This window comes from Rhipicephalus microplus, chromosome 6, assembly GCF_043290135.1.
Source record: "Rhipicephalus microplus isolate Deutch F79 chromosome 6, USDA_Rmic, whole genome shotgun sequence".
NCBI lineage: Eukaryota > Metazoa > Arthropoda > Arachnida > Ixodida > Ixodidae > Rhipicephalus > Rhipicephalus microplus.
The window spans coordinates 133,045,248-133,070,912 of record NC_134705.1 but is presented as its reverse complement, the minus strand read 5'-3'; the positions used below and the strand labels follow the sequence as shown (position 1 = coordinate 133,070,912).

Below are 25,665 nucleotides of genomic sequence, written 5' to 3'. Positions count from 1 at the left end.
TTGCAATATCTCAGCTCACAAAAATGGTCGCGACGCTGCAAACGCGCATAGTTAATATCGAAATGCGACTTCCGGGCGCAGTGGGTCGCCCAGTACGAACGACTGGGAAACCGTACTTTAGGCCGTTACCGGACGAAGAAGCGCAGGATCAGCCGGACGGCAAATCATAACACGCACTGTCACCATGGCTCGACACGAAACCAATGACCCGGTCAAGCTGGCGGGGTACAAATCTATAGACGAAGCTGTGACCGCGGGAGCCCCACCGGCCGCTGCAACGCTAGTGCGACGCAACCTCACCGTGGCGCAACGCGAACTTATGAACGTTAGCATACGGCATGTACTCATAGAGCTCGTCCCAACGAAAGGGCGCGGCCCCGGCCTGTTTGTGCTGAACGTGTATAGCAGACAAGCCCCAAAGCCAAGACCCAAAGCCAGACACCGCTTTAGCACGTTACTGCGAGAGGCGCGCAAGGCAGCTGCCAACGGGCCCTTGCTCATCGCGAGCGACTTCAACGCGCCCCACGCGGCATGGTGGTACGGCTACGAAACGCCAAAAGGTAAGCGCTTTTGGGATGATACGCAGAATGAGGGCCTCGAGCTCATCACAGACCCTTCCGCACCTACGCGCAGGGGCAACAGCGTATGTGCAGACACCTCACCCGACCTCACATTTACCAAGAACGTCGCTAGCCCGCGATGGCACAATACACAGGAGGACCTGGTTAGCGATCACTCAGTGATCGAGATCCAGGTCGACGCTGAACCTCACCACCGCGTTCATCGGGAAGGTACCAAGGGCAAGAACCACCGGCTGGTGGATTGGGACGCGTTTCGCAAAGTCCGGAAAGAGCAGAATCGTGGCAGTGCGGCTATTGAGGATATAGATAGCTGGACTGCGACGCTCAAGGGGGATTTAGAAACGGCGACGCGGGAGGTTCCGCCAGAAGCACAGCTCGAAGTGGTAGACAGCAAACTCTTACACATGTGGGAAGCCAAGCGCAGCCTGCAAGACAGGTGGAAGCGTCAACGCCACAATCGAACGCTGCGCAGACGCATAGCACGGCTAAGCAGGGACATGGAAGAGCACGCGTTACAGGTATGAAAACGCAATGGGAAGAGATCTGCAATGGGATGGAGAACCAGCTGGGACGGGCCAAGACATGGCATCTCCTTTGGCACCTCTTGGATCCGGAGGAGGCAAAAACATCGCACGCACATAAGCTTAACAAGTTGCTGCACCACTACAAAGGCACCCACGTGGACTTTCTAGATGACGTGCGAAGCCGTTACTTTCAGTCACGTAGCCCCCTCGCGCACTCGGCATACGCCTGGGAGGGTGAGGGTAACGCGGAGCTAGACGAGGACTTCAGCGTTGCAGAGGTGAGGGTGGTGCTGCACAGGCTCAACACAAAGTCGGCGCCAGGCCCGGACGGGATAACCAACAAAGCGCTACGTAACTTGGACAATGAGTCGATAGAACAACTGACGGCTTACATGAACGAGTGCTGGAATGCGGGCGCTATACCGAACTCGTGGAAAACGGCGCGCATAATTATGATCCCCAAACCGGGCAAACGAGTACAGATTGACAACCTTCGACCGATATCCCTGACGTCCTGCGTTGGTAAGGTCATGGAAAATGTGGTTCTCGCTCGCCTTACCAACTACCTCGAGGACCGAAACACTCCCACACACGATGCTGGGGTTCCGTCGTAACCTTTCCACGCAGGACGTTACGCTTCAACTCAAGCACGATATCCTAGACAATCCCACACGATCCACTAAAGCGATACTCGGGCTCGACCTCAAAAAGGCGTTCGACAACGTTAGCCATGCTGCGATACTTGAAAGTATACGAGCGTTGGGACTGGGCGAGAGAACGTACCACTACGTACGGGATTTTCTTATGGGCCGCCGGGCCCGATTAGCGATCGGCGGACTAGAATCGCAAGACATATACATGGGTTGTACGGGCACGCCGCAGGGCTCCGTAATCTCGCCCATGCTCTTTAACCTCGCGCTTGTCGGATTACCACGAAAACTCGCTGAGATAGAAGGCCTCCACCATAGCTTGTACGCCAATGATATCACCCTCTGGGTTGCCGAGGGAAATGACGGCCACGTAGAGCAAACGCTGCAGGAAGCCGTCGACGTGGTGCAGGACTACCTTCGCGACACTGGCCTCGAATGTTCCGCCGCTAAATCGGAGCTCCTGCTCTATAGACCCTCGCGCAGGGGCCGTAAACCCAAGAACGCCGATTCCGCATTCGAGTGCGCATATAGAGAAATTAATGTACGCACATCAGACGGCGCTGTCATCCCACAAGTTAACACCATTAGGGTACTGGGCTTGCGCCTGTCCGCCAACGGCCACAACAGCGAAACCGTTCGCAGACTAGAGGGCGCGGTCAATGAAACAATCCGATTGCTGAAACGAATAACAAATCGGCATAGCGGAATGAAAGAAAGCAATACCATTCGCCTGGTACATGCTTTCGTTATGAACCATATAACGTACGTCGCCTCCTACCTCAAGTGGCAGGCGACTGAACGCACCAAACTAGATTGTCTCATCCGCAAGGCGTACAAACGCTCAATCGAATTACCGGCCAATACCAGCACAGAAAAATTTCTCGAGCTGGGATTGCACAATACTCTAGATGAGATAATGGAAGCACACAACATCGCCCAGTACGAACGTCTGGCGAAGACCAGAACTGGTCGACACATCCTCGAGACACTGGGTATCAACTACCATATGCAGCGCGGCGAAAAGGTCGGGATACCCAGACGTATTTGCGAGTGCATCGTCATTCTGCCGTTGCCCAAGAACATGCACCCGACACATCACATCGGTCGCCGCAACAGGCGGCGCGCCCAAGACCTTGAAAAGAAATTCGGCAATAGCAAAGACACAGTTTATGTGGACGCGGCCCGTTACGACTGCCACCGCGGCTTCGCGGTCGCGATCACAGATCATGTAGGAACTTGCGTCACGAGTGCGACAATAGGCACGGAAGAGACGGAGGCGGCCGAAGAAGCTGCCATAGCCCTCGCGATAGCCACCACGGACGCCGAGGTAATAATAGGCGACTCGCAGGCGGCGATACGCAACTACGCCAGCGGCCGGATCTCCTGCGAAGCGGCCCGCATTCTCCAAATTCACGAACGCAACATCTGCCGCAAAAACGACAGTTTCCTCGTATGGACCCCCGCCCACACGAACCCTCCGCTTGCGGGCAAAGCGACTGCCCATGCCGCGGCTCGAGGACTTACACGCCGAGCTGCGACGCCTGCCGACAGTCCCGATGTCTCGCACACTTCGACAGCGATGCGGGAATGGACGTTGGGGGATCGCATGACCACTTTCAGAGACATCACGCAACACTACAGACTGAACAGATGCAAATATCCACCACCCCACGCCAAACTAAACAAGAAACGGCAGGTTGCCTGGAGACAACTACAGACACACACGTACCCGAATCCGGTGATCCTTCACCTCTGCTACCCAGGCATTTATACGTCCGACGCATGTAAGGCGTGCGGAGCCAGAGCGACGCTGCAGCACATGCTGTGGAAGTGTACCGGTAACGCGCAGCAGTCCCCTACGAACCCGGTAGACATGGCAGTCTCAAACCGCGAGGCGCGATGGGAGGCGGCTCTGCTCAGCCACGACCTTGCCGATCAACTGTGGGCCGTCCGGCAAGCCCAGGATGCCGCCCGGGTCCAAGGACTCGAGGCCGTCACCTAGGCCGGGGTGCTTGTAGCCCCACCCCGCTCAATGACGCCGGACATGTTCAATAAAGTTTTTACTCACTCACTCACTCCGAACACAGCCTCATGCTGCGGCTATAGCACACCAGTAAACCCCAGTAACTCTTTCAGAAGAGGGAAAGATGCAAAAAAACATTTATTTGGCCGTGAGACATGGCTTCTGACTCGTCGTCGCTTTAAATAAGGATGCAGCAGTCACGGTCATTGCCTATCGTGTGAGCCACTGCTGCTGCTTGCTGTCGGAAAAGGTGCTGGTGGTACTAAGATACCGCATGTGGAAAACGCCATGCAGACTATGCCGGTTGGCAGTCCATACCAGGCATCATTAACCCATTACGCTGCTCGCTCAAAGAGCTCCGTATGAAATTGGTTAGCGGGATGCACACATCCTTCGCGATAGTACGTGCTTTTGCTTCAATATCATCGTAGCAAACACTCAGGCTTTTGCTTCTCTGGTCATGAACCCAATCTCAAACCGCCTCATCAATGGCAGGGTATCGTAATGACTTCGGTCCGTGGAAGAATCGGCGTGTCGCAACGCACGCGAAGATCTTGGTCTTTTGTTTTCTCCGTTCCCTTACGCACTTTTTCAACACAACGAACTTCCGCCCTGCTTCAACGTTGCTTTTCGACTCTGCATAGAGAATTGCTTGCCGCTTGAAAGCAGCACTGTACTGTTGCCGGCGTATTCGCAAATCGCGCACACCACTGTTTGCAAGCAAGGCAAAATGCAGAAATGGCAAACAGGCGTGAGCACAAAAATACGTGAATACGCCTGTGCGTGCTTGCATGGGGTGCATGTGACTGGTCATGTGGTTTAGTTACCTGAAAGGGCTGCCAGCCCACACGGCACTGCCAGCTTTTTCGTGGAACACCCATGGTGCTTCGTGGGAAATCTGAATTTTCGAATTGCCTTGTCAGCAAGTGCTGTTAAGACACGCTATTTACTAAAGAGAGAAACGCATGTGACGTCTTTCACAAACGATAAATGTCCAGTTTTCTTGTGAGCGAGAGATGCATGTCGAGTTTTTGGCGACAGATAAATGTATTTCGCATTTTTAGCTAGCCATAAACACATGTCGCGTTTCTTCGCGAGCCAGATGCATTGTCACACTTATATGCGGCGAGTACTGGTGTTGTTGCTGATCTTGCGTGACAGACGCGCTGATGTGGTGGCACTACCATTGATACGGTGACGCTGTCAACAACTCGTCAAGAAATAATGCAGTATCTCTGATTTTTCGTTGCTAGCACTTCCTCCTCTAGCCACCATAGCTATACCATAGTCTTGCGATCATCGGGCAGAGCATAAAAATGTCCAACTCTGAAAGCGGCACGCTCGCGTTGGGAGATAGCAGTTCCTGTGACTTCGTTACCTCTGCGACTGATATTATCAATGTGTCGTATAGCAGTGAACCGAGGACGACAAACGTTTGTTGAACCCCTCAGAAAAGTCGAATTTACAATTCAAAATTGACTTCACGATTCCGCATATAGGTCAACTCCAATTATAGTTCGACCCATGAACTTTAGAAGGCCATTTTATGAAAAAGCACCTCGACTTATAATGGGCAATAAACGATAAGTGGCTCTCACCATGTCAGAAACACACATCGCTGATATACGTTAACTGTAATAGGGCCTTTTACAAGAAATAAGAGATGGACGCTTTTTTATTCGGCAATTCCTAGCCTTGACTGAGCTTAAACTTGATCTGGAAAAGCTTAGGAAAAATGTCAACTGTATTCAATTTTTTTCTTTTATACATTTATTGCATCCTACATCCCATTATCGATATTATGCTGTGACAGTTTGCAAGCTCTTACATTGCAATGAAAAGCTCAGACGTTCCCTCAGTCTACATGCAATTATCATGCAGAATAAGTTATCACAACTTCACAAGAATGCCGCATACGGCTAAAAGTTTTCCCGAGATATCCTGATTCATTGCATTCTGTAGCAGATATAGTGAAGTTGAAGTGTGTCATTTTCCCGTGCAAACACCCTTTTTTATTTGTTTCTTGGTATTTGAAAGAATTCTTACACTGGGCTTTAAAACTTAACACACTATGTTTCAGAAGAAAAACAACAAAGAACCTATTGTTCTTGTTTTCTTGGCTGTATTAACCACCTGCATTAATACCTGCATGCCACTGAAGGCTGTTCATAAAAAATAAATTAGCCAATCAAGTCAGAATTAAACTAACTTTACAACATCATGACGTCAAGAAGAGAAGTGTGTGAGAGACATACCTCCTTGCATTGGGGTATGTTCTGCTGAGCCCGTCTGATCACATCCCACAGGGGAGAGTCGTCCTTCCAGGCATGACACTCCAGAATCTGCTCCTCGATCTGCACAACACGTCTACTGTCAGCCCATCCAGGATTTAAAAGATGTCAAGAGGAAGCACTGAGCAAAGCTCAGCAACTGTCCTACCTTCGAGCCTCACGTGACTTGAGCACATTCAAAGTTTCGCATTTATTTTACACGGGATGCTGGTGACATGCAGCCTCCATATTTTCTCTTGCACATAACCTGCCTGTGCATATACACCCACAACAACATAGTGATGAAAAAAACAGAAGCTCTAGCTTACCTGTACACGATTGAACATTATCGTGTTAATGGAATACTGAACTGCACTTACCATGTTACCATAATGTGCGTTTTAGCAGCATTTTAGCTCCACACACGTAAACCTTTACGTACTCACGTAACCAAACACGATCACGTTTGTACAAGCCCCTAAATCATCATGATAACTGCACATAATGCATATTTAATTAGTATACGATTCAATCGCTGCTGTTGCAAAATCGTGATAGAGTTTTTTTTAAGGCGCACAGTTTTCAAGGATATGCAAAGGGTGTCTTAAATAATAGGCTAATGGGGAATCGTATCGGCATCTTGTAACGATTCATGTAACCACAATTATATTCGCATTCATTTGTTTTTGCCTGGTGTTCATGAGGAACAAATACTAAAAAGGCAACTAATTCTAAATTATGTCAGTGCAAAAAATTTCAAACACCACAGAGCAATGCACCAGGTTTCTGAAATAAGAATTTTTGTACTTGCCTGGTTTGTCTCAGCCCCACCAGGTGTCACCACTTATCCGGCATTTCACTTTGTTTGCTACAATAACCTAGCTACTATAAATGTGAGTGCAATTAGTGCTCACACTTTAACTTGCCCAAACTCTGTGGCTGGAGTCTCCGATAAAGCGAATCTCGCGAGTAGCCACAAACAACATGAATTTGCAAGATAAGGCCATAAATGTACGACATATCAGGCAAGTAGTTTGTGTCTCGTGAAAAAACAGGTACACATATGTGCAGAATCTGTCTGGTATTCTGGCAGCCCGGTAACCCGAAAGCTTACGGACAAATTGAAAACCTCTAAAAAAATGAACAAAACTGCAAGTGTTGCTACAAAGCCACCTTCCTTGCATTACCAAAAAGCAACACCATGTAGCAAACCTGCACACTAAAATTCATGAATTACTCGCGCCTAAACTTTTGCTACGAATTTGGAAGATATATTGCACAGGTCATACATGAAAAACTATACCACTCTTCAGATTCACTTCGAGAAACTCTCATTTGCAATTCACATATACAGTCAACACCCAATTTGTCAGAGACTTCATGGACAGCACAATCATACAAAATTCATAAGAGCATGCACGCACACTTCTCTTGCTACCCTTAAAAGCTCTAATCACCACAGCCATCTCCAATGTAGCTCAGAAAGCATGCAAGTGCACTTACTAAGGCACCTTAGGCATTGTACTATGACAAGAGACGTACAGTGTCTTGTGAGAATGATTTCTTACAATTCTATGTATGCTTCACTGCAGCATGCTGCATGTGCTTGACTGCACATCATCTGTGTGTTGTGGCCAAGATGACTTTTAGAAATTGCTACAAAATTAGGTGGATTAACGTGCAGGAGTGCCGGTGAAAGGCTGTTAGATGGTCAACACGGCGGTAGTGTCGTCTGCAATTAACATCTGTTTACATCTGTAATCACATCATGAAGTCCCAGACCGCAAAGTATATGCGTTCGACATTTCAGATGTCCTTATAGTATACCAGTTCTGCGGAGTACGTGGCAGTGTCATGAAGGCATCCGAATTGACAGGTACATCCGAAAAGTGTGTCATTCACTGTACCACTCATACTAGTCAAGTCTACGAATCATCAGATATGCGCGAAAAATTACCTATCATAGCTCAGTTGAGCATCTTGACTTGCTACCTCCGCACTGCAATGCTGTCTAGCACACACCGAGTCAGTGACAGCTTTTGCAGACGAGATTTCAGTCAATGTGTCTGTGCATTGTGTTTATGCACAGCATGACGCCTGCTGTCTTCTCGTACACTTGTCCTAAGCACAAGGGCCATTGACAATAGGTGCCTGCTAGACACTGCGTGTCTGGACACAAAAAGCCCAAAAAGGTAATGCGTTTTCCGCTTGACAAGGCTCCTTGCCGCCTTTTCCTGTACCTTTTATGCATAGCCTGCATGCTTTACTGATGTCCCACTTCTCACCAATCATGTTTGTTTGTCTCCTCAGAACACTACATATCAAATATGTGTATTGTGTGCCGTTTTATCTTATGTCACACCTCATCCCTGCTTAAGCCCTCGCTATTGGTTTACTTTGTTAGCCTCCAGCCTTCAGTGCTTGATTCCACACAATCACGTTTCAGTGCACTAATAACTTAATCCTCACTATAACAAACTTGCATCTTGCAGAAAAATAAGTTTGTTATATTTGAAAATTCGTTATAAAGGTTTATTCCTAACACTATATCTATTGCAAGACTGTTCTTCAATTACTTCGTTATCACCAATGTTCTGCTATAGCCGGGTTCATTATATCGAGGTTTGAGTTACTGAAGACATTGGCTCGTTGTTTGCAAAAATAACACGGTGGTTCAAATTTACACAATTACTGTTTCTCACCTGATTGAGGTGCTTGATGACTTCCCTCCACAAGCCTTTCTCAGCCCGAATCAAAGGCTCGGTGATCTTGCAAAAATCGTAAGGCTTCAGATTGAACACCTCCAAGATCCAAGGAAATTCCCTGCAAAGATGAGCAATATTATGCGCCACGCAAGCGATGTATGTAGCAATATAAATCAAAAAGAAGAAGTGCCCTGTATGAAGCAGCATTGATGCAAGGTCACGGGTCTAGATAGAAAAACTTATTGCACAGAACAATTTTTTTATTTCTGAAACTTTGACTGGTGAATCTTCTTCAGTTATATTTTTCAGGTCAGCCGATTTTCCATGGTAGGTGCATATGCCTCTTTGATGTACCCATCTGAACGAGCAAAACTGTGCCCTCAAGGCACTTGTTGAAGAAATATTCACTACAACTCAAATTAATTCATTGCAAATGCACTTGAATTTAAACTTGACACACAGCCTGACATCCAAGAAACGAGGAAAGCAGTGCAACAATGAGCAAACGAGAATGGTGGTATTTCCGTGTCTAGTTTACCAAAAATTCCTCTTTTTTTTTTCATTCTGAATGTGGTACTTGTACCAAATGCACATATTTCCACTATGCTGTGGTATTTAGGTCACAGCATAATAGTTCCGAGCAGAAAAAAATCCAATATTGATGTGCAAGTGCTTCCAAAGTTACTAGAAAATACTTTCCATGGGCATAATAATAACATCTAAGGTTTTAAGTTACAGAACCGCGATACGCTTATGAGACACCGCAGTGAAGGGCTCCAGAAAATTTGACCATCTGGTGTTCTTTAACGTGCACTAACATTGCACACTTTCTATGACCAGATAAAAACTTCGTTGCTGGGAGAAATAGTTGATAGACACCCGCAATGATTATTTTTGATGTCTCGTTATAGATCATTGCTGCACTTCGTACCAGAGCAATGCTGAGCCTTCTCTGGCATTGCCAAGCCATTCGTCCTAAGCCGACTCCCCTAGTCTTGAAGCAAACGGGACAGCGAATGAACCTACGACATCCCCAATACAGTAAAAGCTCATTAATTTGACCTCGGTCAATTCAAACCACGGCCCCGTGTATTTCTGTGAGGGAAAGTCCCGATATGTCGTTCGAGTCGGCACAGTCGTGTAACGTGGTAAAGAACACTGATGGCAAAGAGAATAAATTTACACGCAGCGAAGCATGCTAGCTGCAGCATTTGTTATTAAAAGGGGACCACCACACGTTATCATGTTAAAAATTTAGCATTGAAAACAACAAGAATGAAAGTGTAAGCACTCACGTGACGTTCCCGCATTCCCCTTTGTCTAGCATTTTAACGTCGTCCTTTCAAACATGAATCAACACCACCACGATCAAATCTTTGTTTTCATTAGTTTTATTACGCTAAAGTCTTAAGCGATCATCAACTAGTGAATAAACCAACACTCCTTTACAGTTTTGTGCAAAAAAGATGACTATGAAAAAGAGGGGGCAGTGTTACCGTTGTGAGTTGTAGCAGTACATCACAATCTCCAAGCAGCACGCAAACAGTGACTGCTGGAAAGCACTCTTGCAGAGGTAAACCTTGAACGTAAAAAAATAAAAGACATATCACACAAGTTATATACACCAATGCAATAATTATATGTCGGCTTAAATGAGTCATTATGAGCTAAAACTTGTTACTTTAATTAAATCATCTACTCCTAAAGGTTCTGATGTAAAAAAAAAGCACACTGTCCATTTTTTTTTTTTTCAACATACAGTTATGTGCCATGCATGCACCGCTCATTGTCATGACTGTGTTTTCATTGTGCACATAGTTTCGTTATCAAAGTACTATCATTGACAAATTAAATGGAATGAAGTTATAGTTGACTAGAGGACATTACTTTGTTAGCCTTAGTACTTCGGGTAATGTTTACAAGATTTCATCTTCCAACAGTTTGAGGCCCTTATGACCACTGATGGAAACAGAATGCCGCCTGTCAATGTTCATTATCATTTACTGTCAATTAATGGGTCAAATTTAAATTATTTGATTCCAAAGCTCTGAATACTTCATTTAAAGTGAGTGGGAGCATTAGAAATAGTTGTTGCACATTTTTATAGCACTGTAATTATTAACTACTAATCACCTAATTATTGTAGTCATGCTACATTTTTAAATATTGAATGAACATCAGAGTCCAGGCTTTAAATAATATTGTTTCGACATTCTACACCATTCCCAGCACAGGCCTCACACAGCCAAACAACAGAAGTGCTACTTGAGGCCAAAACACACGGATGCACTTACAGAAAGGTCAGTGTCCGGCTTTTGGTGCTTCAATTCAATTACAATGCTTTCCAGAGCCTTGTAGAACAACGTCTCGCCCATCTGAAGCTGTCGGCGAGCAAGGTCAACGTCCGTGCAGCTGCCTTGCTGCTCGGGCAAGTTCTGGACGGAATAGGAGCAAATGCTGTCAGGAATCCAATTTGCCTCTTTTTGACAGGCCTAGTACAGAAAACTACAAAAAATTGTGCCAGACCTCCCTAATAGGAAACTGGCATATTTAAAGTGCCACCTACTCATGGCCTTACGCACCAGCAATGCCAGCAAATGGTAGCAAGCATGAAGTGAACATTATCCAGTGCGAGTCAAAAAAAGGCAAGAGTTAATGGACACTAACTAGCCAGTGTCAGTATTGTGCATTTAATGACCTCTTATACCTCCCCTGAACGTTTTTAAGGCCTTCCTAATCTAGTGTTAGTCTATATTTTTGCCTCATTTCCTATATTATTGTTCACTTTTTGTTCACAAAATACACATTTAAAATAGAAAGAACATGTTTTGCCCCATGAATTACCCAGCTTTGTTGTCTGTTGGCATTACGTCATTGCAGTTAATAAAAATGATCACCAAGGCACCCCGTACAGATGGTTAATCAGGGACACTGAAATGCGCAGGCCAGGTGTCCGTAACAATGAATCATTTCCAATGGTTCACAAGTCTTTTTCAATTACTGGTAACGTCTGCCCGCAAATCCTAATTGATGTTTGCCACCCGTCTGTTTGCTTCTTCACGTTTAGTTGACCGCTTGCGAGTGGTGGGGCCTGTCCAATTTCTAAAGAACATGTGCACTAGGAGGTTTTATGTGTACAAGATTGATTAAGTTCACTTTTCTCTAGCCATGTACGGCTTCATTATAATACCAAGCCTGCAATTTTCTCTTTTCTTTCTCGTGCATGCAATGCACTACGGAAGCTGTCGAAGTAGTCGTACTACTAATAGCTCACCCTTGAGTAACATGCACACTTCACCAACGATGTTCACAACGTACTGAACTAAACAGACAAAACATGATAAACTATAAAGGCTGAGTGCCAAAACACGCTCGAAGCTGTGGGATACCATGCCATGAGAAATCGTAAACATGACTTGACACCTATACACACTACTGGCTTATGCTTTGGCATGCACAATATGTCTCGTCCATTATTGTACACATAAACAGATTGAGGATAAGCAGTCCACAGAAAATGTATGACAAATATTGCACATTTTTCATGAAAACTCTTCTCTAAAGACCACAGAGCTGCGAGTGCACATTTACTATACTAATGAAGTAAAAATGACAATGCCAATCCTGCTCGCAATATACTCATGCAGAAAACTTCGCATGCGAGAGAATGTTGAAGCCCATCGATTTACCTGCATGTATGCAGCGCAGAATGTGCCACTCATTGATCTTACGGTCTCCAAGATGCTTGCTTCGAGAGTGTCGCTATATTTGCTGAATAAAGTTGAACAAAACGTAAGTGAACAGCACACTGAAGCTACACATGCACAAATACACATACACACTCTGTAAGCATGATGTAGAACTTAAGAACAAATTAATATGACTACATTGTACACACACTATACCTCAGAATAATAATGCTTCCTATGTAATGTTAATTTGTAGACGAATTTGTATACTCGATTTCCAGCAGTATGAAATGTAGCCATTGCTGGGTTACATTGACCAGGAATGCTATACATTGCATCCTTTCTTGCTCAGTGATAGAAAACTCATTTTGAAACTTCCTGGACAGCCATAAATGGCAGGCATAAAAACAGTCAAAGCGTGTTTGTTATTGCCTACTGGTAAGTTACAACAGGCGAAAGCCACATTTTTTTAAGAAACCTTGAACATTTTTCTCACAATATTTTTTACAACTTGACTGAGATGGTAGCATTGGTGCCGTGGACCACTAATGGACCGCATTTCCTGGTCATCTCAGATTTCCCGCACTTTCACTTTCAATTGCTTTTAAGCCAACTAACATTAACTCTTGTTTAATTTTTGCATAATATGCCTACATTGATCCTTATGCTGCTCTTGCTTACATGCTATGCACAAATTTTCATGAACTATAATTATGCACAACATAAACATACAGACATCCTTTTTCTCAATGACGAGCGCACAGGCTTATTCAGTCTTTCCCCCAATAACTTTTTGAATCTAAGTAAATTGCTATTATAAAAATCCATAAACAAAGTTTGTGTGCTTGGGTACACCTCTGTTTACGGATTTTTTTTTATCATATAGCTTCTATCTTCCCTTTTCTGCTGTTTTCTTTTTCACTGCTATCATAATAATTCACGGAGTGTTCACTAATGCAAATAGGCAGCCACACAGAAAGATCGACGGACGGGAGTGCGCGTCTTGCCACTTTAAAACCAGTCCATGCCCTCTCTGCGATAACCAAAGCTGTTACGTCACAAGCAACCTACGTCACAGAACTGCGCACGCGCAATACCGTACACCTTAATTAGCACGGCCCACAGACAGTCGCTCGTTGTCATTACTACTATTAAATCTCCTCTCATGCTTATGCACAGCTTGCTCGTTACACCCATAGGCACTGACATGCAGCACGCGGAACCGAAAGATTTCAACGGGTGGATCAAGTGCGTGTCGCGTCCCTTTAAACCGGACCACGCCCTCTCCGCATTCAAGCGAAAGCTGTCACGTCACGAGTGAGCGCTAACTGCGTCACGTTTGCGAACTGCGCACGCACACAATCGCACACCTTAGCACGGCCCGCAGCTCGTTGCTCGGCGCATTTCGGTGGCCAGCCAACAGCGCTTGCAGTTTGCTCGCGCATTGGGTGGCCGTCGACATGGGACTTCGGTTGACGGCCTCACGGTTGTGCAAGTCGCTGCGGCCGGGCGTCGGCAGCTGAGACGCCTCCGTCAGCTGCTGGAACAGCACCATGCCTTGGCAGTCGGTTCGCTGATGGCTCTTGATTCAAACTGCGGCCCGCGTCGGGATCCAAACGCCACAAAACACGTCGCAGCGGCGAACGGCTTTCAAAGCTTCCCACTCCAGCAGACAATGAACGTCGCAACTTGCCGAACCGCGAAAACTAACGATCCCGGCGAGCCTCCGAGACTCTAGCACAGAACACCTATACACTACCATTCTAGTACGTAAAAACCGCACGCACCAAAAAAAACTAATTTAAACTTTAAATGCTTCATATTTTCTTACTGCATTTGTGTTTTAAGTATTAGTAGTCGGTTTATGTAATAATTTGAATTCAATTAGATGAATAATGATTAAAACAACAAAACATTAGTTTATTTTGACCTAAATCGTTTTGACTGTCCAACAACATTGTGCTTCTGTTTTCGCTTCAGCGGCGTCTGTTGCACGTGTAAAGAAAATTTTTGTGGTCTGTCCGCGTTTCCGATCCGTCGTTTACAGTAGCAAAATGGTATGTACTACAGCAGCTTTACAGTGTGAGCAATGCATAGCTGATGAACAATTGATAAACGTGGAACGAATGGCGTATGCCCGCGACGGAACAGTCGGTCGTGGAGATACGCAAATCAATCGCTTAATACGTTTGGAGTGTATTACGTGTCTAATGCTGCTTCGTTTGTGCGTAGGCCAAGGTGAAAGCGACGCAGAAGGCCGCCAAAATGAAGCGGATGATCAGCTTGCGGGACCAGAGGCTGTGAGTACCGACATTGCACGGCGGCTGTCATTCTGACACATCTCGTTTGCCAGCGGTCGGCTGTGCCCTGAAGGTGTAGGATGTCTCTGAATGCCGTTTCATGACCTTACGTTACTGTCGCGCGTGAATAATAACGCTATGTAGACGATCAGACAAATAAGTCGAGCCTCCGACTCTCTCCGAAAGCCTTCCAACTCCTCACCTGATTTCGTATTGCTTTCGTGATTGGCTCACGTTGGACCCGGCGTCGATGTCATGTGACGTCATAATAAATGCAAGCTTTGCAATACATGACGTCATGATAACGTCACAATAAACTTTCGCCCTAAAACAATGCAATGTTCTCTCTTATCTAAGGCTCTGAGGTGAGCTATCTGCTCCAATGCATACAGGCATCAACCGTGCACCCTAAATTATGCGCAATGTGGTTTGTCAAAGCGGTTCGTTTGTTGCGCCCACCGTAAAATCTGTGCCACACTTTTCAAAACCACGGAGCGAGTCAGAAATGCCTGTCAGTTACATGTGTAGATGTGCTTCTCACTGTTGATTTACCGGCTTCACTGTGCTTTTACAGAAAAGAAAAGGATCGTCTCCCTCCCAAGAAGAAGAAAAAGGAGGACCCTCATGCCATCAAAGTTTCCGAGGCGTAAGCACTCATTCTTTCCTTTTGCATTTCCTCATATTTGTGTAGCAGTGCTCGAAGTAATTCACTTGCCCATTGCATGAGTTTTCAACTTTCATACTCCTTGTCTATGCAGCAAGACTTCGTGATAATACCACTGTGAGAACCCAACTTGAGCCCCATATATAATCATCCGAATGCTGTAACTGTCATATCTTGCACATATAGATCTCGCCAGACCTTGTACATACAGATCAAAGATCAAAGTACGTATGTACCCACGTGAATACACAAACACAGAACGAAAAGTGCAAGCTGTCAACTGTTTATTTTTCATAAATTGAATTATATACAGTAAAACCCACTTTTAACACTACTTAAGTGCCATGAAAAGTTTCTTTGTTATAACTGACAATTGATATATACAGGTTGGGCGAAAAAAAGCAAAATAAGGCGATGGCAGGCTTTCGTGAGAAAACTATGATATCAGATGGGATACCCCGGCAGACACAAGTGATATGGATCACAAAGCTGCTGTTTTTTTTTTTTGTTTTTTTTTACATTCTTGAAAAGTCGGACGCATTCATGGGATCGCCTCAAGCCCCATAGATCCAATGTATGGCAACATATGAAGTTTAGGGAAGCTGAAACTCTTACATGTCTGAACTTGTTACTCAAATAGTATGTCCGAAACTCCGTTAACAGGGCCACCACCATTCCTATGCCGTGGTGGATTTTAAAAATTAGCTTTGCTGCAGTGCCGCACTGTGTAGTGTAGCAAACCGCAAGTACAAAGGGGTGCTGGGGGATGTTGGAGTCGTGGGTGGGGATTCAGCAACTTGAATTTCTGATTTTCTTCAAGGATTTCATGTTCCGTAACCCTTCAGCACGGACACCTAAATCTGAGCACACGGGCCTACAGCATTTTTCCCTCCATCAAAAATGAAGCAGCCTCAACTGGGATTCGATCCCGCGACCTGCAAGTCTGCAGCTGAGTACCATAGCCACTAGACCACCGCAGTGGGGCTGAGTTCACGACCTTTGCCTTGCAGTGGCTAAAACATGGTTTGGTTTTGGATCGATCCACTCAAAGATCACTGCGAATACTTAAAGACCTGCACGGCATTGGCCTAAACATTAAGCTTCAATGTATTCCATCACATGTGGGTATGGCGGGTAATGAGGTGGCTGACAGACTTGCTCAGAGTGCTCTTGAGCTTGCACCGCACCAACAAAAAAGGCTCCCAAAGGAAATTAGCATATTTTACGAGAATCTGTCAATAATTATTTTCACTCGTTATGGCTGACCCCTCACCAGCCATATGTGACAATAGGGCTATCAAGGAAAGAGGCCTGCTTGCTTCATCGCATCCGAACGTGATCAGCGCATACACCAGCATGGCTCCATAAGATCAGACTCCGCGACGCCCGAAGTGCAAGGAAAATGGTGATATAGAACACTATTTGCTTAAGTGTCTTGAGCTTAAGAAGGAACGGTACGGTTTATTCGAGGCAATGCAACGTTTAGGCTCGCCATGTGACAGCGTGACTGATATTGTGTTTCCTCGTGGTCGCTCGATCTTCAAGAAACAGGTGTCGCAACTTCTTTTGAAATGTTTGAATGCTACAGACCTCGAATGTGAATGGTAATAAGTGACAATTATGTTTGGTGTATGGTGCAGCGAGATAGAGTACCGGCACAATAGTGCACGTGGAATAGCACAGACGCCGCCGGCTTATGCAGACTTCCGTTGCGCTATGCGCAATTTTTTTAAGAGCCTGCTCGTGCTTAGTTAAAAAACAAACAAACAAAAGGACATTAGATACAATTAGCAATGGCGAAACCGTGCGGGGCGATAGCCTGCAAAGTATGCAAGGCTAGATCCCCCGGCTACCTACCACATCCTAATCCCCACAGCCAGAATTCATTGCTATAATCAATAATGCGGCATGCGTGCATTGCTGTAAATGGTTTATTTCACCATACGTACTAAAGTTGGCGATGCTGCAGCTTCTGATTGTTATGGGCTCGACTGTATATGTGGCCTAATTGTGGACACAACAATAACCTTGCAGGCCTCCTGGTGCCATTGGTTGTCACTGATGAAACGGGCTGATAACAGATTTTTATGGTACTTGTTTTCTTTAGTGTTGCAGCTCGCATTATCGATGAGAACATTTGGCCCTGAGAGACGATTAATAATAGTGGCATAGAATCGAGTGAAAAGAATCCTTTCTAAATTGCGCTGCATGTTGTTAGCATGCATCCCGTACTTTTTCGATAGTGCGGAACATTGTCTATGGCAGTAGACATCAGGCAAAGTGGTAAGTTGTGGTAAGCCCATTTGAAGCCGCTGCTTTTGTGACTTGCAGAGCAGTCGCATGTTGTTTTTCACATTTCAACGGTTTTCTCTAACAGCCAAAAAAAATTGAGCATGCAATTAGTATGCTGTTGAAGATAGCGCCTATAGACGTCATTTGAACATGCCTGCGTCACTGACACTTTGATAACTAGGTGGGTACTTGGGAAGTTACAGATATGATTAAGAATTAATTAAATATCATTAACAAAAATTAGTGGTGGGTGCGACAGTGTACTGGAAACTATATGCAATTGATTCCCGTTATGCTGTTTTTTTTTTCCCCTGTGATGCATGATTGTTGGGACATCATTTATATCATGTAGGCATAGTGTGTATGCTATTTCAGCTTGACCATAATTTCTGCAACTAACATGAGGGCTTGACACATTGAGCTGGGCATCTCTTGTACACATATAGAAACTGACAGCTTTAATTAGAACAAGCAAAATGAAAGGACCAAGGTACCGAATGTGAAAGCACTGCTGGAAACAAATGAGCATGAATACTGCCTGAGTTCTCACTTGTTTTTTTGATTACCTTTATCTCAGAACGGTACAAGAAAACAAAAAAGAGGCACATTGTACTGCGTGCATCTCTCTGCATTATTTTACAATGCAGTTTTCAAATTTAAGGATGAAATATACGCAGTGCCTGACACGTGCGCATGTTTTCTTGTGTCCCTAGGCCGCACTACTCCTCGGCGCTGTTCTTCAAGTACAACACACAGCTAGGACCTCCGTTCAGGATCCTCATCGACACAAACTTCATCAACTTTGCCATCAAAAACAAGCTGGATGTCATCCAGTCAATGATGGACTGCCTGTATGCCAAATGTAAGCCGGCAACTAGCATGTGGTGCAGAATTGTGTGTGTATGATAGTTTTAAATCATCTTAAAGGTTATGTTATTGAAAATTTCAAGATCTACAATGTAACTGGTTGTTAGTAATGCATGACCTTTAACTAAGTTGCTATCTTGGGTAACTTCTAGGAGCAGGTCATTACTTTTTTTTTTCATTCGAGTAACTTTACACTGCAATACTGTTAACAGGGATACATGGTAACACCAGTGTTTGTTACAGTTACTAAAATGCACGTGGTTTCTTTTAACAAGTGATGACATTTCCAAATGGTATGTTTCAATTGGGTAGACAATAAAAATAAAATTAAGTTAAGATTCATTAGTAAGCTACCTTTCACCAATGCAGAACAAGCCACTGTTATCATTAGCACGGAATTTGTACGAGCACGGAATTGATACGACAGGGAAAAAAAGCAATAAGACAAAGATGGTGATGCATTTGCCCTGTCTAAGCACAATGCTGTGGATTTTGATAGTATCTTCTTTGACCTACTAACCTCTTTTGGAGTATTGGTAAAAAATTTACTGCTTTATATACAGAAGGAGTCAATAGTTAAATTCAACGAGTTTCCAAACCCACCACAGTGGTTGAGCAATAACGGTGCTCAACTGCAGACCTGAAGGTTGCAGGATCGAATCTCGGCTGCTGCAGCCACGTTTTCATGGAGGCAAAATGCTGGGCCTCCATGTGCTCAGGTTTACCGTATTTACTCGATTCTACCGCGCCCTCGATTGTAACGCGCACCCGATTTCCTCCGCGAAAAAAAAAAAAAACGTAAGACATCGATTGCAACGCGCACCCATTTTTCTCGCTGGCCTGCACGATCACACCACTCGAAAAAAAAAAAGACTTCTTTCGGGAGCGTCTTCCATTTAAATATGAGGTACGAGCGAAGCTTGTGCCCATCTGACGTGTAACAGAGCATTGCCGTCTCTGTAGTTTTACCGTGGACCGATGTCAGCACGCGAACTTGCTTCGCCCTCTTCTTCTCGACGGTTGTGGTGCCAGGCATGTCGAAGTAAAGAGGCGTCTGATCGGCATTCCCAATTTGCCCAAGCATGTAGCCGTTGTTGTGCCGCAAGTTTAGAACGAACCTCTGAAAACTGTGAAGCTTTTCATCGTACTCTTCCGCAAAACTTTTCGCATATGCATGTACCCCTTCGGAGGGAAAAGCCTTTCCTCTTCATAAAGTTAGTTAGCCAGCACCTGCTCGCTTTAAACTGGCTCCGCATTAGACCTTTTTCTAAGACCAATTGCATAGCCCGCACTTGGAGCAGTTCTGTCGTCACGGGCCGCTGTGCCGCTCGCTGCTCAAGCACATACTCGCCAAGCAGCTCTTTAATTTGCGGAAACCGACCCTGCTGTGGTCCACTGAAGCCTTTGCGTGAAGCTTTGCTGTCGACAATCTTCTGCTTTTGTTTCCGCCGGTCCCGCACGCACGTTTCGGGAACTCCGAACGACCGCGATGCGGCCCGATTTCCGTCCGTTTCTGCACACGCGATGACTTTTCTTTTAAAAGCGGCATCGTGGTGCACTCGAGTTTTTGAAGTCGGCCCTTCCACGCCGTCGATGCTAATGCACTACTAGATGAACTCCTCAGCACACGTACGAAGTGCCGCACATGGGAAACACATAGGCAGAAATGGCCGACGCGCCATGCCGACGCACATAGGGGGCGGCCATTTTGAATTTGCCGATGGCAATAGATTGACCGTAATTTTTTTGTTCGTACTCGATTCTAACGCGCATGCGATTTCTGAACTGGCTTAACCGGAAAAAAGGTGCGCGTTAGATTCGAGTAATTACGGTAAGTCCATGTTAAGGAACACCTGAGGGTCGAAATTTCCAGAGCACTCCGCTATATAGTGTCCCTCTTAATCATATTTCGGTTTCGGGACATAAAGCCTGAACAGTTATATACACTCAAACCTCATTATAACAAAGTTGCTTGTCACTTGAAAATGGGTTGGTTATATCCGAGAATTAGTTTAAAAGGTATATTTCTAACATGGCATCTATTGCAAGACTTTTCTTCTTTACTTCGTTATAACTGATATTTCGTTGTTAGTGTTTCTGATTCTTTATAACAAGGTTTGAGTGTATATCATGTCTCAAACACTTTTGCCTCAGTAGTACAAATAGAATTGGAATTATGCCTTCTTGCATTGATAGACACATTAAAGTGATAGTGCCACAAATGAAATATATATATATATATATATATATATATAAATATGAAAGTAGATGCGCTTTCACATAACAACTGTTTATTCTGCCGACGTTTCGACGGGAACCCCGTCTTTTTCAAGGCATAATCCGCATCTACTTTCATATTTATATATATATATATATATTATTTTTCCTGTACTGAATTTTTTTTTACTAGAAAATTCAGAAAGGGTAGTTTTGAAAGTATTCAGTATATGTATGCAGTAACATAACTCTTTAGTGTTCACGTCAGTTATTTTCATAGGATAGCAGCTAGCGATGAGGTGTAGCATCGCTGAAATTTTGTGCATCTCGACAGGCATCCCGTACGTCACTGACTGTGTCATTGGTGAACTTGAGAAGCTGGGGAGCAAGTACAGGGTCGCTCTCAGGTACGTGACGCAAGTGTGCATTAAGCAAGTGTTTTGGGCAGCACTACTATTGTGCGTTTGATCCTGCAAAGAAATGCAAGACCTGAAAGCATGTTTTTTTAGACACTTCACGTGACATAGTCAAGACAGTAGACACGAGGCTATAATCGGTATTAAAGTAGCACGTGGGCCAAAGACCAGAAAAGCGATGTCAAAAAGGTATCCCATTGTGTTAGTAGTCCTGTAAGCAGCATTGTGGCCATTTTGGGAAGGGCTAGTTTGGGATGTGGGAAAACTTGGTAGTTATGAAATTAGCACGTTGTCTTTTATAATCAAAAGGAAATGTCATTTTTTCCCTTAAATAAAAAAAAATATTGGGGTGCATGGAACCAGGATTATCTGCAAAGTTGTTCCTTACAGCCGCAGGAAGCTGGAAAAGTAATGATGGAGAGGAAAGCATTGGAGAACGTACTCGTAGCTTTAATGGAAGCGTAAAAATAATAATCTTAAGATGGCAAGTTTGAAGAGCGAGAAAGTTGGAGTCCCTTATGCATTCACCTTAGGTGAATGGAAGTCAAAAGCCATTCAATGTGCCTATTTTACCGGGCACTGTACGTCATGCTAATGTCATATTTTTCATCTCTGCTGCCGCTCTGAAGTGTGTGCTTGCATAACAATCTTGTTGCAGGTGTGTTTGCGAGGCATAGTTGTCTCCGACGTCTTTATTTTGTGCTTTGCAGGATAGCCAAGGACCCAAGGTTCGTCCGACTTCCCTGCATGCACCGAGGCACATACGCTGACGACTGCCTCGTAGAGAGGGTCACTCAGGTGAGTTTTTTGTTGTTGTTGTTCTTGTCAATAGCCAGAGTGTTTCGAAAAAGAGTGCTCTTTGCATGCGTGCTCTTGTGCTTGAAGCACATGTTGACCTTACCTGAACGAGTCCCGCCATATTGTGCAAACTCAGTGCCAGGAGGCTTGTTTGCCCTCACTGCATCTGAAGCTTGTGCAGAATCGAGGGAGAAAAGGAGGTAAAAAATGCACCAAAGAGAAAAACCAACCCTTCTCGCTCTGGTAAATTACCCTTTCACACTATGAAAGTCACTACGTTTAACCGCAAGAAGATACTTTGTAAATGAGAAAACGTGCGAGAAGAAAATGACAGTGGCACCACAAGCTTCGTGTTGCTGCACCAGTTGCCATGACATAGACGAAGTGCATTGTCCTCTGGGAAAGCCAGAGACATAGCATACCAAGTTTCGGGAAATTTTTGTTTATGAGCCAGTGTCGCCAAAATACGAAAAATGTGCTTTGAAATTCGCGATATGCGCAGTATATGCACAGAATTTCGAAATGAAACATTGGCTTTGATTTTATCCCGTATTGGTAAAACTATGGTGGTGAAATCGACAATGTTAGAGCTCTTGGGGAACAATTTGTAGATCTAAGCCTCTTTGTTTCGCTTTAGTGACGTTTTAATGAGAGCAATTGCAGCAAGGAAAAAATGTATAAATCTTGTTGTTACCTAGAAACAAATTTTGCGATTATATTTTGCACATGTGAAGTTCATCAGACGAGCACTGTAGTGAAGCTTTTCAATTAGGCTTGGACAGCTAGGTCTTCTCAAGACATCTCTGTTTCACAATATTGCGACTCAAACAATGTAAAGTAGACTCTTCAGTAAATGGAAATTTTTTAAAAGGAACTACTGTTTAATGAAACTGTCTCTAATGTGATTGGTTACATACTTTGATTCTCTACCTCTGCTCCTTTCTCAACAAGCGGAGCTCCAAGATGCATTTTCCTGGTCCTTTCGCATTCTGCTCAACAATAATCCACCATACATGCATCAGTCCCAAAGTCACGCATGACAAATGTCTGTGCAGATTTCAGAAAATAAGCCGTTGCACCCTTGTGGTGAATTCCTCGATGAAGTTTGACAACATTTGCGTGGCCTTTATGCCACTGGCACCGTTTGTTATGCGAACACTGCTGCATTCGCGGTGGCGTCAGTAACGCGTTTTCCTCTCCTAACAGCACAAGTGCTACATCGTGGCCACGTGCGACAAAGACCTGAAACGTCGGATACGCAAGGTGCCAGGTGTCCCCATCATGTACATATACCAGAGGCGGTGAGTATAGTGCATCGTACTAATCGTAGTATTCATGCTAATGCAGTGCAGTCTGTTAGTCCATGTGGTTTTGTGTGATATGTAATTTGACTCGTAGTCAAATGAAATGCAAGATTATTTCAAGGTCCAACAGGCTTTCAGACATATTCCCAAAGGGATCAGGTCTAGGGTTTTGTAATGTTGCAGTATCATCAAATTTCTAGGCCATTTTGCTGTGTAATCAGTGATCCAAGCTGCATTTTGTCTGATCTGAATTATCACCAGGATCACTTGGTGTTAGGCTTGTGCAAATTACTAAATTTTAGGCTCAAAGTGAATCTGAAGCGAGCAGTGATTCGCTTGAATGATTTTTAGTCGAATTTGGAGGGTCTACATCACATATTCTGAAGGAAAATGAGCGTATTTGTAAAGACCAACTAACCTGCACGATATTCTAAAAATTAAAACAAGCATGAGAAAATGCCATTCTCTTCGGTTTAAAAGGAACTGGAAATAACTTTTGAATAGTAGCAGGATTTGACTTTCAATAGAATGCAAGTGATAACCTGTAAAGTATGTTGCATTGTAAAATTTACTATGCTGAGAGCATATAAGCTGAATAAAAAAATGATAAATAGATGTGAGAGTAGTAATGCATGTTCAGCTAATCTTGAGGTGGGGCTTCGCGGCAGGGCAGTTTCCTACTTAGGTGTAGTCATGGCCTAGCACACCTCCACTGCAGTGAAACCACCTTTACAGGGTGTTATACACTTATTTATTTGTTATACACTTATTCAGTCTTTCTTCTCCCCTTTCCCCTCCCTCAGTGTAGAGCAGCAGGCTAGCGCAAGCTATCGCTCAGGCCGACCTCTGTGCCTTTCTGTAAATAAACCTGTCTCTCTCTCTCTCATTGATTTTGAATACTTCAAAATTTTCAATAATTAAAATTTAAATCGAGGCGAATCCAAATACTGTAATATTTGTTCAAATATTCTAAGCCCTCGAATATTCACGCAAGCCTGCTCAGTGGTAAGGAAAGAACTTGAGTTGAGCTCAGAATCATTCCATACTTTATGCATGTACGTGTAGCTGCTGCGGTCAGCCTTTTTCTAACCAATAATGTTGTTTTCCTGTATGTTTCAGGTTTTCTATTGAACGAATGCCAGATGCGTATGGTGCTCCTAAAATGTAAAGTAGCTGAGAAGAGATCTGTTTTGGGATTTGTAATAATAAAAGACGATTTGAGACAAGGCTCTTCTTTTATTTTGTACTGTAGTCTGAACACACAACAGCTTCAGCACACGCAAATGAAGTGCAAGGCCGATACAGTTATGTGTACAGTGAAACACTTCTGTAAATATCTTCCTTGTTTGTTTTCTAGAGCATTCTCGCGTAAGCTAAGGATATGCAAGTACACTCAAACCTCAATATAACAAACCAGGATATAAGGAAATATCGGTTGTAACGAAGTCAATGAGTTAGTTTTGCTATAGACATAGTGTTAAGAATACCCTTTATTGATGGATGTTCGGATATAAAAAAAAGTTATTTTCGTCTAAGATATAACTTTGCTATAATGAGGTCTGAGCATTTGATTAATACGAGCTTGCACTCAAATACTATCTGTTTTGCTTTGAATACCATAAGAGGCATTCGTTGCAGTTCTTAGGGACAACCAATGCAAATGTGAATTTTTAGTTGTACCATAGATGGGAAAGCTGTTATTGAGCACAAGCACCATTTACAAAAATGAATGTGTAGAGATCGCTTGCATAGAGTATATAGTTAGTAGGCTTGTGCAAATCAGTGTTTTGTTTTAAAGTGAGTCTAAATAGTGGGATTTATGCAAGACCTGAATTAGAATGTCTGACATCCAAAATGTTTGGAGTTAGATAAAAGAGAAGACGGCCCAATCTGGTACAGCGAGTTCATTTTCACAGTTCTGTCATTCGAATAATTGCATGCCATCATTTCTGCACACATTCTTTTTCTATTCGTGGCACGCCATGAATTGGGGTGCACACCATACGCAGTTAAATACGTAAAATTTATTGCACTTCGTCCCTACAATTTACCCCAATTTTTAAAAGCAATCAATTATACTAGTGGGCGTCAAAGTATCACTTCACAATAGCATGAGCCCTGCCATCATTATACCGTCTCTTTATGAGGGTTGTGCACAGGAAAAATGGTATTTGATTTGAATGCTTGAAAATTTGAAGTTCTAAAATTAAAGCCATAATAATAATAATTATTAAAGTTTAACATCTCTAAATCGCCATACGATTATGAGAGGCGCCAAGTAGAGGGCTCCAGAAATTTCGACCTTTTGGGGTTCTTTAAGATGCACCTAAATTCAAGCATAAAATTCAAGTCAAAGACAATACCC

General features: G+C 44.1%; 2 protein-coding genes across 2 annotated transcripts in view; one reads left to right on the top strand and one right to left on the bottom strand.

Moving 5' to 3' along the window:
• LOC119182775 (retinoblastoma-like protein 1) overlaps positions 1-14,136 on the bottom strand; it is a 29,707-nt gene extending 15,571 nt beyond the window's left edge. Inside the window, exons 1-6 of the mRNA XM_075866630.1 lie at positions 13,813-14,136; positions 12,443-12,524; positions 11,048-11,188; positions 10,250-10,332; positions 8,751-8,871; positions 6,034-6,132 (exon numbers count right to left, since the gene is read on the bottom strand). Coding sequence (XP_075722745.1) covers positions 6,034-6,132; positions 8,751-8,871; positions 10,250-10,332; positions 11,048-11,188; positions 12,443-12,524; positions 13,813-13,997 — 711 coding nt within the window. The 5' untranslated portion in view covers positions 13,998-14,136. The remainder of the gene's footprint in view (positions 1-6,033; positions 6,133-8,750; positions 8,872-10,249; positions 10,333-11,047; positions 11,189-12,442; positions 12,525-13,812) is intronic.
• A 225-nt stretch (positions 14,137-14,361) lies between these two features.
• On the top strand, positions 14,362-24,526 carry LOC142765517 (rRNA-processing protein FCF1 homolog). Its single transcript, XM_075866628.1, has 8 exons — positions 14,362-14,499; positions 14,675-14,742; positions 15,317-15,388; positions 18,412-18,560; positions 21,117-21,189; positions 21,909-21,996; positions 23,203-23,297; positions 24,420-24,526. The coding sequence occupies exons 1-8, from the start codon at positions 14,497-14,499 to the stop codon at positions 24,466-24,468; spliced, it is 597 nt and encodes a 198-aa protein (XP_075722743.1). The 5' UTR covers positions 14,362-14,496; the 3' UTR covers positions 24,469-24,526.
• The last annotated feature ends 1,139 nt before the right edge of the window (positions 24,527-25,665 follow it).

Bases quoted from the DNA above. Each gene is read 5' to 3' on its own strand.
- LOC142765517 (XM_075866628.1), top strand. The intron at 18,561-21,116 runs GTAAGCCGGCAA...GCATCTCGACAG, and splicing joins GGACTGCCTGTATGCCAAAT to GCATCCCGTACGTCACTGAC. The intron at 23,298-24,419 runs GTGAGTATAGTG...TGTATGTTTCAG, and splicing joins ATGTACATATACCAGAGGCG to GTTTTCTATTGAACGAATGC.